Source organism: Bos grunniens, chromosome 12 (genome assembly GCF_055505025.1).
Source record: "Bos grunniens cultivar Pamir isolate PY7600 chromosome 12, Bosgru_T2T1.0, whole genome shotgun sequence".
In the NCBI taxonomy this organism is placed as follows: Eukaryota; Metazoa; Chordata; class Mammalia; order Artiodactyla; family Bovidae; genus Bos; species Bos grunniens.
This window is the reverse complement of record NC_141176.1, coordinates 81,700,317-81,717,943: the sequence shown is the minus strand read 5'-3', so window position 1 is coordinate 81,717,943 and position 17,627 is coordinate 81,700,317. Positions and strand designations below refer to the sequence as shown.

General features: G+C 43.0%; 1 protein-coding gene across 13 annotated transcripts in view; it reads right to left on the bottom strand.

The window, feature by feature from the left end:
- FARP1 (FERM, ARH/RhoGEF and pleckstrin domain protein 1) overlaps positions 1 to 17,627 on the bottom strand; it is a 309,639-nt gene that overhangs the window by 78,927 nt on the left and 213,085 nt on the right. For all 13 annotated transcript variants that reach the window (XM_086330336.1, XM_086330340.1, XM_086330332.1 and 10 more), the window contains 2 exons: positions 3,475 to 3,517; positions 623 to 701 (listed from right to left, as the gene is read on the bottom strand). In XM_086330336.1, coding sequence (XP_086186462.1) covers positions 623 to 701; positions 3,475 to 3,517 — 122 coding nt within the window. The remainder of the gene's footprint in view (positions 1 to 622; positions 702 to 3,474; positions 3,518 to 17,627) is intronic.

The following is a 17,627-nucleotide window of genomic DNA, read 5'->3' as shown; positions in this document are numbered from 1 at the left end:
AGCCTGGTGGGCTAACAAGGCCATGGGGTCAAAAAGAATTGGACACAACTGAGTGACTAACACTCGCACTTGCCTGATACTGGGTTCCAGGCGCTCTGCGTATATTAGTGCTTATCCTCAAAACCACCCTGGCAAAGCAAGTGTTGCAGTCACATTGACACGGCAATGAACAGAAGTGCAGGGGGATTAAGTAACTAGCTGGCCACACAGCAAGGGCAGGGCTTGGCCACGCTTTCGAAGAAACGGACAGTTCACAGTCATTCGGCCACCGCAGCAACAGACAGAAACTGAGTTCACATCTTGGCTCCATAGAAGAGATTCATTCCCCAAAACTGCCTTGTGATGTGACAGACAGAAGAGGGAGAAATGTGACAGTAACAGATTACAGGCCCAGACACTTCACAGCACAGCTTTTAAGAAATCAGCTTGCAGGGAAACCGTGGTACTTTCTTTCTTCCCACGCTTGTAAACACAACTGGAAGACAGGAAGGTTAAACCGTCCGGCAGAGAGCACACGCTGGTCAGGGCAACATCATCAAAGCGTCTCATCAGTCGACTTGCAACATTCACTCTCTCTCTGTGGCACCTACAGCAACAAACACCCCATTTCCAAACCACTAACCTTGTGAGTTCTTCTTGGAGTTGAGTGTGGTCAGGTGGAAAGAATTTCACCACAAACTTGACGACAACATGCTTCGGCCCTAAAAAGGGGGGGAAAAGCAGCAAAGCATTTATGGATTTATCTTGCAAATGCCATTAAAGAAAAAGACACAAGAGGCGATATTATACACCAAATAGTGAGTCTCATTCCAAGCTGCTAACAGGAGTTCCGCTGACATGCAAGTCACTTAATTAGTTGGTTAAGTTTGGTTATTATTCATATTTTCACATTGTGGGGAGACAGATAGCTTTTTTTAATTAAAAATTAATCTTTAATTAATTTAATTAATTAAAAGTTTTTAATTAAAATTTAAAAAAATTTTTTAATTTAAATTAATTAAATTAAATTAATTTTTAATTAAAACAAAAAACCTCATGGCATGCGGCATCTCAGTTCCCTGACCAGGACTGAACGCAGGCCCACTGCATCGGAAGTGTGGATTTTCAACCACTGGACTGCCAAGGTAGTCCAGATACCTGTTTTTAAAAAATACTGTGACAAGGGTATTACACTGAGGCATCAAACTTTGTCTCTGGAGACTTAAACTATATCCAGATTTTAAAAGCAGACATGTTCTTCAAAAACTTTTCTGTCTGCTTTAGCACAAATATGGGCTTCCCAGATGGCACGAGTGGTAAAGAATCCGCCTGCCAATGCAGGAGACACAGGTTTGATCCCTGGGTCAGGAAGATCCCCTGAGGAGGAGGGCATGGCAACCCACTCCAGTATTCTTGCCTGGAGAATCCCACGGACAGAGGAGCCTGGCGGACTATAGTCCATGGGGTCACAGAGAGCGGGACACGACTGAAGCAACTTAGCATGCATGCACATTAGCCCAAATATAGGCTTAGAGAGCTTAAGGAAACATAATGAAAAAGTACATCAGTTATGTAATTTATTATTTCTGTCTCCAAGCCACAGCAGCTAATGTGTTCATTGCTGTTGGTCAAAGCCTTTGTTAAAGGTCTGGTATACCATTTTATTAATAATGCCCAACAAAATTAAGAAGCAGGTCTGGAAGGGGGTGGGCAGGGTGACTGGGAATGAGATAGGGAACTTCACAGAATTAGAATATAAAATCGATGATAAAATAACCATTTGTCACCTGAGTCAGAGTTTATTTTGCTGTATAAGCCACAATGCAAAAGCAATCTTACAGGTTCTGACATTTAGAATAACAGCAATAAGTTTATGTTCTATAAAATACAAGGTATTATGATGAAATCCAAATCTTAACAGAAGTGGTATAAAAGCAGAAAATGCCTTTCTGATCCACCTTTCACTATCACAAAAAATAGATGTTGTGCTATCGTTTCTATGATAACACATTCAAATATAAAGAAAACTAAAATGACGTATCATAAGGTGATGCTAAGTGATTTGTACAAAACGGAAAGAAAACAAGGCCCATGAGCACTGAAGCCAAGAGCAGCCAGGCTTCCTTCCGCTAACCACTCCCCAAATTAACAGAAATCCTCGCCTGTCAATTCCGGCTCACGAAAGAAGAGCAAAATGGAAAAGACAGGAACGTCCAGCTAATTCCGCACAGCAATTTTCACAAACGGGGATTTCAACGAGGCTACTTGGGATCCTTAGACAACCCGAGGCTAGGCAGATGCTGGTACTAAACGGAGAAAGACAGCCTTGTCACACGAGGCGAGTCGCAACCCACGGAGCTGGAAAGCTGAACCTCTGCTCAGCTGCTGACCCAAGCCACAGCCGCGGTCCCGGCTCTGACATCCTTCCACCATTTGCAGTTCCCATCCTGGGTTCCCATCAGGGACCAATGTCATCATTCGAGATGCTACATACGCTCCCTCCAGCCTTCAGGCCTGGGGGCTTTTCTCAGCCCTGTGTCCCGCACACTTAGTCCCTGGCCAGCCGCCCAATAAACGGTGAACAATGGCTGTTTTGTTTTCTGCATTAATAATTGCTTAATTTCAATGACAGAAGATCAACATCAATTTCAATTGCATAAGGGCCCATTTAACACAGTGCGCCTGTTTATTACACTCACATAAACTGCTGTAAGTGGCCTGGTGGGGTTTCTTAATCAGACATAAAACCGACCCCACGAGGTCCTGCGTGTTTCATGCTCAACTAAAGGCACGCAGCCTGGGTACCAGCCTCAGACTCTTGCCTGGTCTTTGGCTGCAGTGAGGCCCCATGTGGGATGAACTGGAGAAGAGAGCTGTCTCTGAACCTGAGCCCCAATCAGAGGGAGGGGCGAGCGGTTTGGTGCTGCTGCACAGTGAGAGGAAGGGGAAATCCAAGTGCATCCTTTTCTAACTTCTCTCCCAGACCCTCCTTAATCTTTTCTTCGACAACTCTGTCTAAATGCAGGCCAGACCTCCTCTGTTATGCTCACCATTCAGACAGATACATTTTGGGGCACCTATTTTTTTCCCCCAAATACCACTTGCACCCTAATTTCACAGGCTTTGAAAAGGCAGCCCAGAAATCCTAATGGCAATTTTATGAATAAATACTTCCACCTCCCTCTGCAAAAGTTGACAATAAAAAACACGAGCACAGACAGAAACCAGCTCAACTGCCCTGGGCCTTAACAGCCAGCTTCAGTCGTTAATCAAAATGACATCTGACTTTTCCAAGCAAGGTTCTGACTACCAAATTGTTATATATTAAAATCGCAGAAGATGCATTTGAATAGCATGTAAATTAGTGGACGACAAAACACAATTGTAGGGCAAAAACAGAGGAGGTGGCTCCAGGGCTCGTCGCCGCAGGGCAGTGGGCGTTTAGACAGGGCTTACATCGGACATCTCTGTTAAACAGGAGGGGCGCATACTTACTTCTAATCTGCTTGACAATAGGTTTCAAGAGATCCAGCCACACCTACAAAGGAAGAAAGCAGACACTGAGACACAAATTCTCAATGATGAAACTTGCAAGTATTTTGAGACTTCACTAGGAGCTGTTCAAATCAAAATAATTTTGAGGGTTTGAGGCTGCCTGTGCCTTTTTTTTTTCTTTTCTCTAGAACGCTGTAACTTATATTTTCTCCCACGTTTATAGAACAGACCCAAATTTGTTAAGAGTATCCCTGAGCTTGAAAACCAAAATCTCTCCTAGACGCAAATAGTTCACATGGCTAAGAATTTTCTATTCTCACTGGTACTTTTATCACAGTTCACAGTTTTATTCAGTAAACATTAATGCATGATTGCATGTCTGGCTATAAATGGAGTAAAATACACACGCTCTTTAGTGAAACAAAATTCACGTATGTAGATGCACCTACAGAACAGCACAGCTTTGAGGGGTACGGAAAGGGAGTATTTATAGAACACACCTCTGCACCAGACGCCATCCATAAACTATTTACCTCTCAAAAGCAAGGCCAGAGGATTCCTGTTACTCAGGAGAGAAATCTGAGACTTGCAGAGGTTCAATAAATATCCCAGGCCCTCAGCTAGAGAGTGTGTCAGGGCTAGGACTGAAATAGGTCTGTCCAACTTCAAAGTTCAGACTCTCTTCACACACAGTCTCCTGAGCATGCAATCTGAACAGCAAAATTTTAAAGAGAGAGAGGGAAACCAGTTGCCTTTCATAATAAAGTATAAGTTGACTCTTGAACTTGTGATCCTGTGAAAGGGTTCTACTGAAGCTCATATTTGCATATACGATAAAAACAAAGTTAATGGGCTTAATGGAAGAGGGGTTTTACAAGTAAATACAAAAAAGAGAAACACTCCTAAAGAACACTATGCAAAAGAATAACAGGGTAACTGATGACAAAAAAATGCCAATTGCTCACATGAAAATGTCTAAGTTTAGAAGTAATTTGCACTATAAGCGCAAGTTTAGTCAATATCATTTCCACCCAGTAAATATGCAACTAGATGTGCCTGCCTGCAGTGCACGTGTGTATTTGATAAACCTGAAGTTGGCAAAAGTGCCAGGAGATGAACACTGGCTTACTTCATTGGTAGATGCATGAATTGGTACCATGTTTCTGGAGACCAATTAGGGAATGATTATCTAAAGCCTAAAAAGTATTTACAAAGATACTCTTTCATCCAGTAACTTGACTTTTGACGAATATTTGAGTGTGGGAAACTGTTTCAGAGGTGAGAAAGTGGGTTATTTCCTCTTTTCTTCTGCCTTTCTACATTACCCATATTACCTTCAATGATCATCGGAATTCTCATAATGAAAAAAGGAAGTAAAAATTTTAAGTGTTTATTTACTTATTCAGGTTAATCTTCCCCATCACCTATTTCAAATAAATATGTTTTCCTAATGAAATTCTCATTTCTACACTCCCCATCCCCAACCAGTCTGTTATGTGAGAAAAATAACAAAGGCGTTACGTTGCCTTAGGATCATCTCCACTGTCATACTTTTAAGACCCAACCTTAAATGAGAGAGAATAACCATTCAAAACAAGGGTCTTGTGAGATGTATTATTTTCCTCTCAAGAATCTTAAAAGATAGCAAAAAATCCTCATTGACAGATGAAGAAATTGAGATTCGGAGCACAGCTGCCCAGGGTTGGGATTTGAACCCTGTTCTTCAAACCCATTTACTCCTTCAACAACACACCACTGTGTCCTTCTGCTGGGTTCTGGGAATGCAATGATAAGAGACCAGTCATGGTCCCTGCTTCATGGAGAGTAGGGTCTAGTGAGAAAGGAACCAAGACTTTCCCAAGAAAAGTAAAGAAATACCCAGGACCAAAGCACTTTGCCAACAGAGGTCCATCTAGTCAAGGCTATGGTTTTTCCAGTAGTCATGTATGGATGTGAGAGTTGGACTATAAAGGAAGCTGAGCGCCGAAGAATTGATGCTTTTGAACTGTGGTGTTGGAGAAGACTCTTGAGAGTCCCTTGGACTGCAAGGAGATCCAATCAGTCCATAAGGAAATCAGTCCTGAATATTCATTGGAAGGACTGATGCTGAAGCTGAAACTCCAATGCTTTGGCCAGCTAACATGAAGAGCTGACTCATTTAAAAAGACCCTGATGCTGGGAAAGATTGAAGGCGGGAGGAGAAGGGAACGACAGAGGATGAGATGGCTGGGTGGCATCAGTGACTCAATGGATATGAGTTTGAGTAAGCTATGGGAGCCGGTGATAGACAGGGAGGCCTGGTGTGCTGCAGTCCATGGGGCCGCAAAGAGTCGGACACGACTGAGTGACTGAACTGAAGACGAAAGAAACCAGGGGGAGTCCCAGATGACTCTGAGCATCAGGACAGAGAGGTCTGACTCAGTTACAGGTGGGGATGAGGCAGGAGGAGGGCTTGCCTGAACGTGACATTGTGCTGAGATCTGAAGGGGATGAGAGAGGTGAGGAGAAGCTATGAAGACCTGCAGTAGAAACCCCTGTGCAGATGGCTCAACATCGTGACGGGAGACCAACATGACTGCAGAACAAGGCTGGTGGGCCAGGAAGGGGCCAGACCCCACGTGAAGGCACTTCACTGTCATCCTGAGAACATGGTGAAGACTTCTATAAGTACAGGGCTGATACGATCAGATCGACACTTTGAAAAGATTAGTCTAGCAATGTGAGAACAGACCGAGGGGTCAGAACGGATGCAGGATGCCTGCTGTATTCGTGCAGGAAAAAAATGAGGGCATTTTGGATCCGGAGGGGAAAAGCAGAGTTGGGGAGAAGACGGCAGACTCAAGAAAAATGTTAAGAGGTAAAATCCAGTGGGACTGACTGATGGGCTAGATGAGGTGGCCGAGCAGCAGACAATAAGCAGAGTGACACTGAGATGTCTGCTGTAGGCGTCTGGATGGAGGCTGGTCCATGCCGAGACAGGCAGCGCTGGAGGAGGGTCAGGACGGAGGGGTTCTAGACACTTTCATGAGGAAGAGAGAGCGTGGGAGCAGTGGGACACACACATCCGAAACTCAGAGAAGCCTGGACAGGAGATCTCCCAACACCTAGTACTCCAGGAGGACAAGGCGGCCTCGTGGAGCCCAGAGGATGAAATCCATGGGCACTGATGACACGTCTGCCAGAGAACGGCCAATGGGAGCAGATGAGGACAGAAGGAACGAAAGGGGAGAGTGGGGTCACGGAAGCCACGGGAACACGGTGTTTCCGGAAGGAGGAAGAGCAAGAACTGCTGGACTATCAGACAAGGCGGGAACTAAAGGATCTGTGGGTCAGTGGACTTGGAGGTGGGTCTGAGAGTTGGGTGGACAGCGAGGAGACAGGAAGGATGAAAGGCCTTTTCAAGAAGCTTGGCTGTGAAGGAAGAGGCCAGAGACTGGGAATGGGGAGGAGAGAGAAGAATCAAACAAAGGTACTGTCTTTTAAATTTTTAATTTTTTTAAATGGGAGGATAACTGCTTTATTGCGTTACAGTGTTGTGTTAGCTTCTCCTGTACTACAACATGAATCAGCTATATGCGTACACACGCACGCACATACACTCACATACATACATGTCCCCTCGCTCCTGGACTTCCCTCCCACCCCTGCCCCATCCCAGCCCTCTTGGTCATCACAGAGCACTGGGCTGAGCTGAGTTCCCTGTATTATACCGCAGCCTCCCATTAGCTGCCTATTTTACACATGGTCGTGTACATACGCCAACGCGTCTCTCACAATTTGTCCCCCTCTCTCCATCCTCTCCGGAGAAGGCGATGGCAACCCACTCCAGTCCTCTTGCCTGGAAAATCCCATGGGCGGAGGAGCCAGGTAGGCTGCAGTCCATGGGGTCGGGAAGAGTCGAACACGACTGAGCAACTTCCCTTTCCCTTTCAGTATTGGAGAAGGCCATGGCAACCCACTCCAGTGTTCTTGCCTGGAGAATCCCAGGGACAGGGGAGCCTGGTGGGCTGCCGTCTATGGGGTCACACAGAGTCGGGCACGACTGAAGCGACTTAGCAGCAGTAGCAGCTCCATCCTCTCTGTGTTCACAAGTCCATTTTCTACGTCTGTGTCTTTATTCCTGCTTTACAAACGGATTCATCAGGACCATTTTTCTAGATTCCATATCTATGCATCAATATACTATATTTGCTTTTCTCTTTCTGACTTACTTCACCTCTGTAGGCTCTAGGTTCATTAACAAAGGTACTGTTAACTGCTTGTCTCCCATAGGAAAGACCTGCTGTGCCTGGAAAGGGGAGGGTTTGAGAATATGAGCAAGAAGGGATAACCACTACCCTAAGACACCTGAGATGGTGTGAAAAGACAGCTTGAGAACACAGGGCATTTGGGGAGGGAGCAGAAAGTCTAATGGTAGATACATCTGTCTCCACTTCTGCGTCAGGAAGATGAGACAGTTCCTCTGATGCCATCTGTCTACCCCTGTAACATCTGAGGGCTAGAGGATCAAGGCAAATGGAGAAACTCTGACACAGCTGTGTTTGCTGGAGTTGAATTAACTGGAGAATTCTAGAAGGGTTTCCCGTGACGGCTGAGCGCCCACTTACAAGCCTGCCAGCCTGTGCTCTTGTGGCCTCTGGGGCTGCCTCAGGGGAACTGTCTCTGAGCTCATTCACCATCGCCCGTTCTGTTGCAGAATCTGCCTAAACTTCTGCAAACCCACTCAGGACCCAACAGCTATGCTCTGGCGCGGGAGCTGCCAATTTTATGAATTGTTTTGAAACATCTCTCTTCTGTTTTTGGCATTTCTGCGGAATGCATCAAATACAAGCACCCATTTGAGCCAACTGAGCATGTGGTTTTAGAACACAGAGGTCTGGGAACATCAGACTGGCCCGAATGAGGCTGTCGGGTAGAGTTCTACAGCGATGACGCTCCAGGGCCTCGGTAACGTCACAGCTAAACCGGCCTCGGTGAGGACACTGGGCCTGCAAGAGCCTCTGTTTACCAACGAGATTGATATTTGCAGGGCTGAGAGAAAACACCTTGCCCATGGAGGACATAAACCACTCTAAATGGAGGAGCTGGAGGCAGCAAGAAGGATATAGGCTTGTTGCTCGACTGGTTACAAGTATTGAAGCCTGATATACAGAGAGGGCTCTGGTGTGCTTAGTTGCTCAGCCGTGTCTGACTCTTTGCGACCCCAGGGACTGCAGCCCACCAGGCTCTTCTGTCCACGGGGATTCTCCAGGCAAGAGTACTGGAGTGGGTTGCCATGCCCTCCTGTAGGAGACCTTCCTGACCTAGGGATTGAACCCAGGTCTCCTGCATGGCAGGTGGATTCTTTACTGTCTGAGCCACCAGGGAAGCCCATGAATACTGGAGTGGATAGCCTAACCCTTCCTCCAGGGGATCTTCCCAACCTAGGAATTGAACCAGGGTCTCCTGCATTGCCAGCTAATTCTTTTATCAGCTGAGCTATCAGGGAAGCCCACACAGAGGGCTACAGGGAAGTATTTGAACTAGACCAGGTCCTGCTAGACAACTCACTTGTTCCTTCAGCCTAAGAAGAGAAGCACGTTCCAGATGAGTAGCAAAGGCAACAAAAGCACCATCTGCCTTTGACTGCCAGAAGATCTCTAGAAGGTCACAATCGTCATCACCCATCTCTAACCTCACCTCCTACAACTTCTGCAACCAAACCACACACCCCTGTGCTCACTAAAATCACGCTGCTGGTCTCCAGAGCACAGCTGGAGATCCACATTACCTGACTGCAGAGAGATGTGGTTAAAATGGATGGGCTTCCAGAAATGCCACACCTGCTCAGGAAGACCTCATGGAAACAAAATACTTCCCCCACTGGGCTTTGAAGGCCTGGAAATTAAGAATCTGCTCAGGCTGCCATCGCAAAGGACCACAGATGGAGTGGCTTAAACAACAGAGATCTAGTTCCTCCCAGTTCTGGAGGCTGAAGATGACCCAGGTCTGGTCACCCCTGAGGGCTCTCGCACTGACTTGCAGACGACCCCCTTCTGACTGCGTCTTCACCAAGCCCCCGCTCTGTGCACATGGGCCCAGTGTCTCCCGGGTATCTCCTAGTTTCCTCTTCTTAAAATTGATATGGTTCAGACTGGACTAGGGCCCGCTCTAACGTCCTTATGTTAACTTAATTGCCTCTCCAAAGGCCCTGTCTTAAAGAACAGTCACATTCTGAGGTGCTGGGTGTCAGAGCTGCAACATACACATTTCTGGGGTGGGGGGACGTAAGAGAGCCCACAATACCTGTGTTCCACAACTTAATTTCAACACAGCTCTTCAGCCCCATTTTGCCCTGCTTGCCTGCATCTCAGCCAGCCTCCCTGTTTCCCTTTGATCCCCTATTAATGTCACTTTCCTCTTTTGGCATGTGTTTTCTGCCCTGAAATACACTTAGAGAAGAAATGCTTTAATGCCTAGGTTTCAAAGGCAAAGCAAGATGAATCGCTGTCCCCAAAGCCTTTATGTTTTTTTCCTAAACATCTTTTCCCCCTATTGTTTGGTAAGAGGCATTTCAGGTGGGTTTTGTAGGCAACTCAAATATTTGAGGTACTTTTAGAAAGGGTCTTATGAAAAAAGAGTCACTTAGGAACTTCCCTGGCAGTCTATTGGTTAAGAATCCGCACTTCCACTGCAGGGGGCACGAGTTCAATCCCTGGTCAGGGAACTAAGATCGCCTCTATTGTGCAGTGCAGCCAAAAAAAAAAAAAGTCACTTAACATGACATTAGGCAGAAGGACAGGCAAGAGGTGATTTCCTGATTTCAGTGTGCCAGGCACTGGATAGGTACTTTACACACTTTCGTTTAATATTCACAACAAAATGGTTGACACAAGAAGGAAGCCAAGTTCAGAGAGCTTATTTAAGTTGTCCAAGGTCAGACAGCTGGGATTTGACTTCAAATCCATCTGACTCCACACCTGTGCTTTTTCTGCAACATAATATGCTGCTCCTCTAAAAAGACTCAACAGTTCATCCTTCTTTTTCTTAATGTCAAAGCTGCATACAACAGAAATATTTCACCATCAACTATAAGATATACAGGAACCAGATAAAATCTGATACAAAAAATTAACCAGTGTCTAGAACTCACTGCAATAAATTAATCTTCCTGCAGGCTGGCTCCTATAAGAAATGACTTTACTTTGAACTTTTGTTTGTAATAGTTTGCTTGAATGCAATTTTTCATATTGATCTTAATTGGTGGCTCAAATGGTAAAGAATCTGCCTGCAATGCAGGAGACCCAGGTTAAATCCCTGGATTGGGAAGATCCCCAGGAGAAGGAAATGGCAACCCACTCCAGGACTCTTGCCTGGAGAATTTCATGGACAAAGGAGCCAGGCAGGCTACAGTCCATGGGGTTGCAAAGAGTTGGATATGACTGAGCGACTAACTTTCTTTCTTTTCATATATGGCTATATATATATATGATATTAAATGTGGCTTTCTTTTTAAAAACCTATAAATTTTTAGAGAGTTCTGGTCAAACTAGAATAACAGGAACTAGATTTCTCTTCCTACATGAAACACCAACAACAAAAAGAAAAAACAAGCCATTACATCTGAAGATCTGAACACCAGTGAGAAACTGAGTCATCCCCGAGGAAGAAGAAACTAGAATCACGATGCCGATGACTATACCAGCCTCTGCCTTGAGCACGTCTTCAGGATATGGTGCAGAGAGAACGAATATAGCAGAACCTGGCAAACTCCACGAGCTGAAGAGATGGGGTTGAGCATGCCAGGGATCAAGGCAGAGAGGGTTTGCAGGAAAGTAGGAAGCACGCAGGAGAGGACAGAGCGTTACCAAGAAAGCAGCAGAGGACTCATCAGTGAGTGCTCATGTGGAAAGTAGCCAAGATGCCTCAAAAAATTTAAGAAACAGAACACAGAAGGATTAGAGCTAACAGGCTTGATGCTCACACAAGGCCAGGAATACGACCTATTCGCTCTTGATTCATGAACACTGGTTAGAGTACTGAAGGGTCATCGCTAAGGAGTAGGGATAATTCACACACTACACCACTCCTACCTAACAAGAATTAAAAGCCAGTTCTGACCGGACTAAATTATTTCCAAATAACTTACACGCACCTCCCTCCTCCAAACACAGTACCATTCACAGGAATGCAAAATTACCCAGCACTGAAAACAGTAAAATTCACAGTATCTGATATCAAAAAAATCACTAGGCATACAAAGAAGCTGGAAATTATGACACATAACTGGACAAAACAAAAACAATCAAGTCCAACCTAGAAAGGACACAGATGTTAAAATTAGTAAAATAAAAAGGATACGAAGACAGTAAGACTGTATTCTCTATGATCACAAGGTTGAGATATGGAAGATTTTAAGAGGAATCAAACTAAACTTTGAGACGAAGATACATAATGTGACATAAACACACACGTGCACAAGATGAGATTAACACCAGATGAAACATGGCAGAAGAAATACTAGTGAACCAGCAATAGAAGCCATCCAAAATGAAATAGAAAGAAAAACTACCAAAAAATTAAGAGTGTCAGAGAACGATAGAATAACTTTGGGTAGCCTAATACCCATGTAATTGGAGTCCCAAAGGAGAGGAGATGGCAGGGGAGGAGGAAGGAAATGAAAAAATATTCAAGAAATAATGATCAGAAGTTTTCAAAATTTGATGAAAACTATAAACCTACAGATCCAAGAACCTAAGCAAACCCCAAGCATAAGAAACATGAAAAAATCTGTATGAAAGCACAAGCTATTATATGATCAAATTATTCAAAAATAATGATAAAAAGAAAAAAATTTAAATCAGCCAGAGGAAAAGGGATATTACATACAAAGGAGCAAAGATAAAGACAACATTAGCTTTCTTGACAGAAACAATGCAAATGAAAATGCAATAGTAAAAGATTTTTCAACACACTGAAATCATCTTAGAATTTTACACTCAGCAAAATACATCTTTTAAAAAGGAAAGCAAAATAAAAACATTTCCAAACATGAAAGCTCAGAGAATTTATTATCAGCCGAGCCACATAATAAGATATGTTAAAAGAAGCAGGAAAAAAACAATATCAGATAAGAAATCTGTATCTACACAAAGAATGAGGAACACCAAAATGGCAACTTCATGGTTCATATGTTTTAAGAATTTTTAAATTATTTAAGTCTCCATAGAAGGTAACTGACTGGTAATCAAGTATACTTCAATAAAAACATAACTGATCGGTAAACAAAACAATGTAATACAGGTTTCATAACTCATGTAAAAGAAAAACTAACAATAGCAAAAAGGTCAAAAAAGTAGAGAACGGAAGCATGATGCAGGCGTGCTAAGTTGCTTCAGTCGTGTCCAACTCTTTGCAACTCCATGGACTGTAGCCCACCATGCTCCTCTGTCCGTGGGATTCTCCAGGCGACAATACAGGAGCGGCTTGCCATGCCCTCCTCCAGGGGATCTTCCCAACTCAGAGACTGAACCCAGGTCTCCTGCACTGCAGCTGAATGCTTTACCACTGAGCTATGTGAAATGAACCAGTATCACTTGAAGACAGGCTGTAATAAGTTGAAGATGAACATTTTTAACCCTAACACAACCATTCAGGTTACAAATCAAAGAGCTGTAGCTAATAAACCAATAAAAAAAGTAAAATGAAATCAAAATATTCAATTAATCAAAAGGTAGACAGGAAAAAAGGAACAAAGAGGGATACGAAACAGAAAACAAATAGCAAGATGACCCATTTTACGATATCAATAGTTAAGACTAAATGTAAATGGTCTACACATCGATTTACAAGCAAAGATAGTCAGATCTGATAAAAAAGGCAAGATCCAACTCTATGCTGACTATAAGACACACTGCTAATACAAATACACACACAGTTAAAAACAAAAGGATGGGGGAAAAATTATTATGCTAACATTAAAAACTCTAAAAAACTGAAATGGTTAGATTAGTATCAAAGTAGACATTAGACTAAAGAATATCATCAAGAATAAAGAAGGTAATTTCTTAATGGCGGAGAAGTCAATGAATTAAGAGAAAATAAAATCTTAGGTATTTATATGCTTAATAACAGAATTTCAAAATACATGAAACAAAAACTGATCAAACTGCAAGGAGAAAGAGGCAAAAACACAATTATAGTTGGTGATTTTAATACCACTCATTCGATAACTAGTAGAACATATAAGACAGAAATTCAGTAAGGATAGAGATGATTTGAACATCACTATCAACTCACATGGCTCACTGGTAAAGAACATGCCTGCAATTCAGGAGAAGTGGGTTGGATCCCTGTGTCAGGAAGATCCTCTGGAGAAGGAAATGGCAACCCACTCCAGTATTCTTGCCTGGAAAATTCCATGGACAGAGGAGCCTGGTGGGCTACAGTCCATGGGGTCACAAACAGTTGGACATGACTGAGTGACTGAGCACATACATATCAACGGGTATGATCTAACTGACATAGACGGGATACTGCATTCCACCCACCAACATTTACATTCTTTTCAAGTACACATAAAACATTTATCAAAACAAACCACATTTGGGGTCATGAAGGGATATCAATAAATTATTTAAAAGCCTTTCATGTCATACAAACTACATTCCCCAACAAGCAGAGAATTACATTAAAACTCAGTAACAGAAAGAACTGTGGAAAATCCCTATATTTGGAAACAAAATAACATACTTCTAAGTAACAAACTTCTGAGTCAAAGGGAAACCAAAAGGAAATTAGAAAGTACTTTAAACTGAAATGAAAGCAAAAACACAATAAATTAAAATTTGTGACATGCTCCTAAAAGCCTCTTAATTTAAAAATAATCTATCGGTATAGAATCATTCTACATGCATGCTATAGATAATTATAGATAATTCACATGAGCAAAATTCTAAAAATTACAGTCTACAACCGAGAGATCATGATTAACACTTTAATGAAATTGTTCTCAGAACTGAGCTTGTATCCTCTGTGATGACCTAAATAGGCACGAAATCTAAAAAAGAGGAATATATATGTATCCTAATAGCTGTTTCACTTTGCTGTACAGCAGAAACTAACACATTGTAAAGCAACTATACTCCAATAAAAAGTATAAAAAAGAAAAGAAAAGAATTGAGCTTGTATCGCATTCACCCTAAGAGTTTGTTCAAACGTATACCATGGGGTATAACATATACCTAGAGTTCCTTATCTAGGTGAGGACCTGGGAATCTGCAATGCTAAGGTGATACTGAATGCTGTTGCTGCTTGTTGGCCTGGGAAGTGTGATTTAAGACCCACTGACTTCATGTATATCCCTTCTACATCTTCTTCTATGAGCACTGTCCCTGGATACAAACATGTGTACACTTTTTAAAATACCAAATGAGGTCATATTGTTTATAACTTAGTTTTTGCTTTTTAGTCAATGATGTCTATCTTTCCATTTTGTAAACTTTTTCCTCACCAAATACTCACACTACTCAAATTTTTGCATGTGAATAAAGAATATCTTGAATGGTCTAGTGGTTTTCCTTACTTTCTTCAATTTCAGTCTGAATTTGGCAATAAGGAGTTCATGATCTGAGCCACAGTCAACTCCCAGTCTTGTTTTTGCTGACTGTATAGAGCTTCTCCATCTTTGGCTGCAAGGAATATAATCAATCTGATTTCAGTGTTGATCATTTGGTGATGTCCATGTGTAGAGTCTTCTCTTGTGTTGTTGGAAGAGGGTGTTTGCTATGATCAGTGCGTTCTCTATTAGCTTTTGCCCTGCTTCATTCTGTACTCCAAGGCCAAATTTGCCTGTTACTCCAGGTGTTTCTTGACTTCCTACTTTTGCATTCCAGTCCCTTATAATGAAAAGGACATCTTTTTTGAGTGTTAGTTCTAGAAGGTCTTGTAGGTCTTCAAAGAACCGTTCAGCTTCTTCAGCATTACTGCTCGGGCCATAGACTTGGATTACCAAGTGATATTGAATGGTTTGCCCTGGTGGAAGTGAGAAATAGATTTAAGGGACTAGATCTGACAGACAGAGTGCCTGATGAACTATGGACAGAGATTCAGGACATTGTACAGGAGACAGGGAGCAAGAACATCCCCATAGAAAAGAAATGCAAAAAAGCAAAATGGCTGTCTCAGGGGGCCTTACAAATAGCTGTGAAAAGAAGAGAGGCGAAAAGCAAAGGAGAAAAGGAAAGATATACCCATTTGAATGCAGAGTTCCAAAGAATAGCAAGGAGAGATAAGAAAGCCTTCCTCAGCGATCAATGCAAAGAAAGAGAGGAAACAACAGAATGGGAAACTAGAGATCTCTACAAGAAAATTAGAGATACCCAGGGAACATTTCATGCAAAGATGGGCTCAGTAAAGGACAGAAATGGTATGGACCTAACAGAAAAAGACGGAGAAGGCAATGGCACCCCACTCCAGTACTCGTGCCTGGAAAATCCCATGGACGGAGGAGCCTGGTAGGCTGCAGTCCATGGGGTCGCTAAGAGTCAGGCACGACTGAGCGACTTCACTTTCACCTTTCACTTTTATGCATTGGAGAAGGAAATGGCAACCCACTCCAGTATTCTTGCCTGGAGAATCCCAGGGACAGAGGAGCCTAGTGGGCTGCTGTCTATGGGGTCGCACAGAGTCGGACACGACTGAAGCAACTTAGCAGCAGCAGCAACAGAAGAAGAACATATTAAGAAGAGGTGGCAAGAATACACAGAAGAACTGTACAAAAAAGATCTTCACGACCAAGATAATCACGAAGGTGTGATCGCTCACACTCACCTACAGCCGGACATCCTGGAATGTGAAGTCAGGTGGGCCTTAGGAAGCGTCACTATGAACAAAGCTAGTGGAGGTGATGGAATTCCATCATATTTCAAATCCTGAAAGATGATGCTGTTAAAGTGCTGCACTCAATATGCCAGCAAATTTGGAAAACTCAGCAGTGGCCACAGGACTAGAAAAGGTCAGTTTTCATTCCAATCCCAAAGAAAGGCACTGCCAAAGAATGCTCAAACTACTGCACAATTGCACTCATCTCACATGCTAGTAAAGTAATGCTCAAAATTCTCCAAGCCAAGTTTCAGCAATACGTGAACCGTGAACTTCCAGATGTTCAAGCTGGTTTTAGAAAAGACAGAGGAACCAGAGATCAAATTGCCAACATCTGCTGGATCATGGAAAAAGCAAGAGAGTTCCAGAAAAACATCTATTTCTGCTTTATTGACTATGCCAAAGCCTTTGACTGTGTGGATCACAATAAACTGTGGAAAATTCTGCAAGAGATGGGAATACCAGACCACCTGACCTGTCTCTTGAGAAACCTGTATGCAGGTCGGGAAGCAACAGTTAGAACCGGACATGGAACAACAGACTGGTTCCAAATAGGAAAAGGAGTTCGTCAAGGCTGTATATTGTCACCCTGCTTATTTAACTTATATGCAGAGTACATCATGAGAAACGCTGGGCTGGATGAAGCACAAGCTGGAACCAAGACTGCCAGGAGAAATATCAATAACCTCAGATATGCAAATGACACCACTCTTAAGGCAGAAAGCAAAGAAGAACTAAAAAGCCTCTTGATGAAAGTGAAAGAGGAGAGGGGAAAAAGTTAGCTTAAAGCTCAACATTCAGAAAACTAAGATCATGGCGTCCAGTCCCATCATTTCATGGCAAATAGATGGGGAAACAGTGGAAACAGTGGCTGACTTTATTTTTCTGGGCTCCAAAATCACTGTGAATGGTGATTGCAGCCATGAAATTAAAAGAAGGTTGCTCCTTAGAAGGAAAGTTATGACCATCTAGAGAGCTTATTAAAAAGCAGAGACATTACTTTGTCAACAAAGTTCCATCTAGTCAAGGCTATGGTTTTTCTAGTAGTCATCTATGGATGTGAAAGTTGGACTATAAAGAAAGCTGAGCGCTGAAGAATTGATTCTTTTGAACTGTGGTGTTGGAGAAGACTCTTGAGAGTCCCTTGGACTGCAAGGAGATCCAACCAGTCCATTCTAAGGGAGATCAGTCCTGGGTGTTCATTGGAAGGACTAATGTTGAAGTTAAAACTCCAATACTTTGGCCACGTGATGCGGAGAGCAGATGCATTTGAAAAGACCCTGATGCTAGAA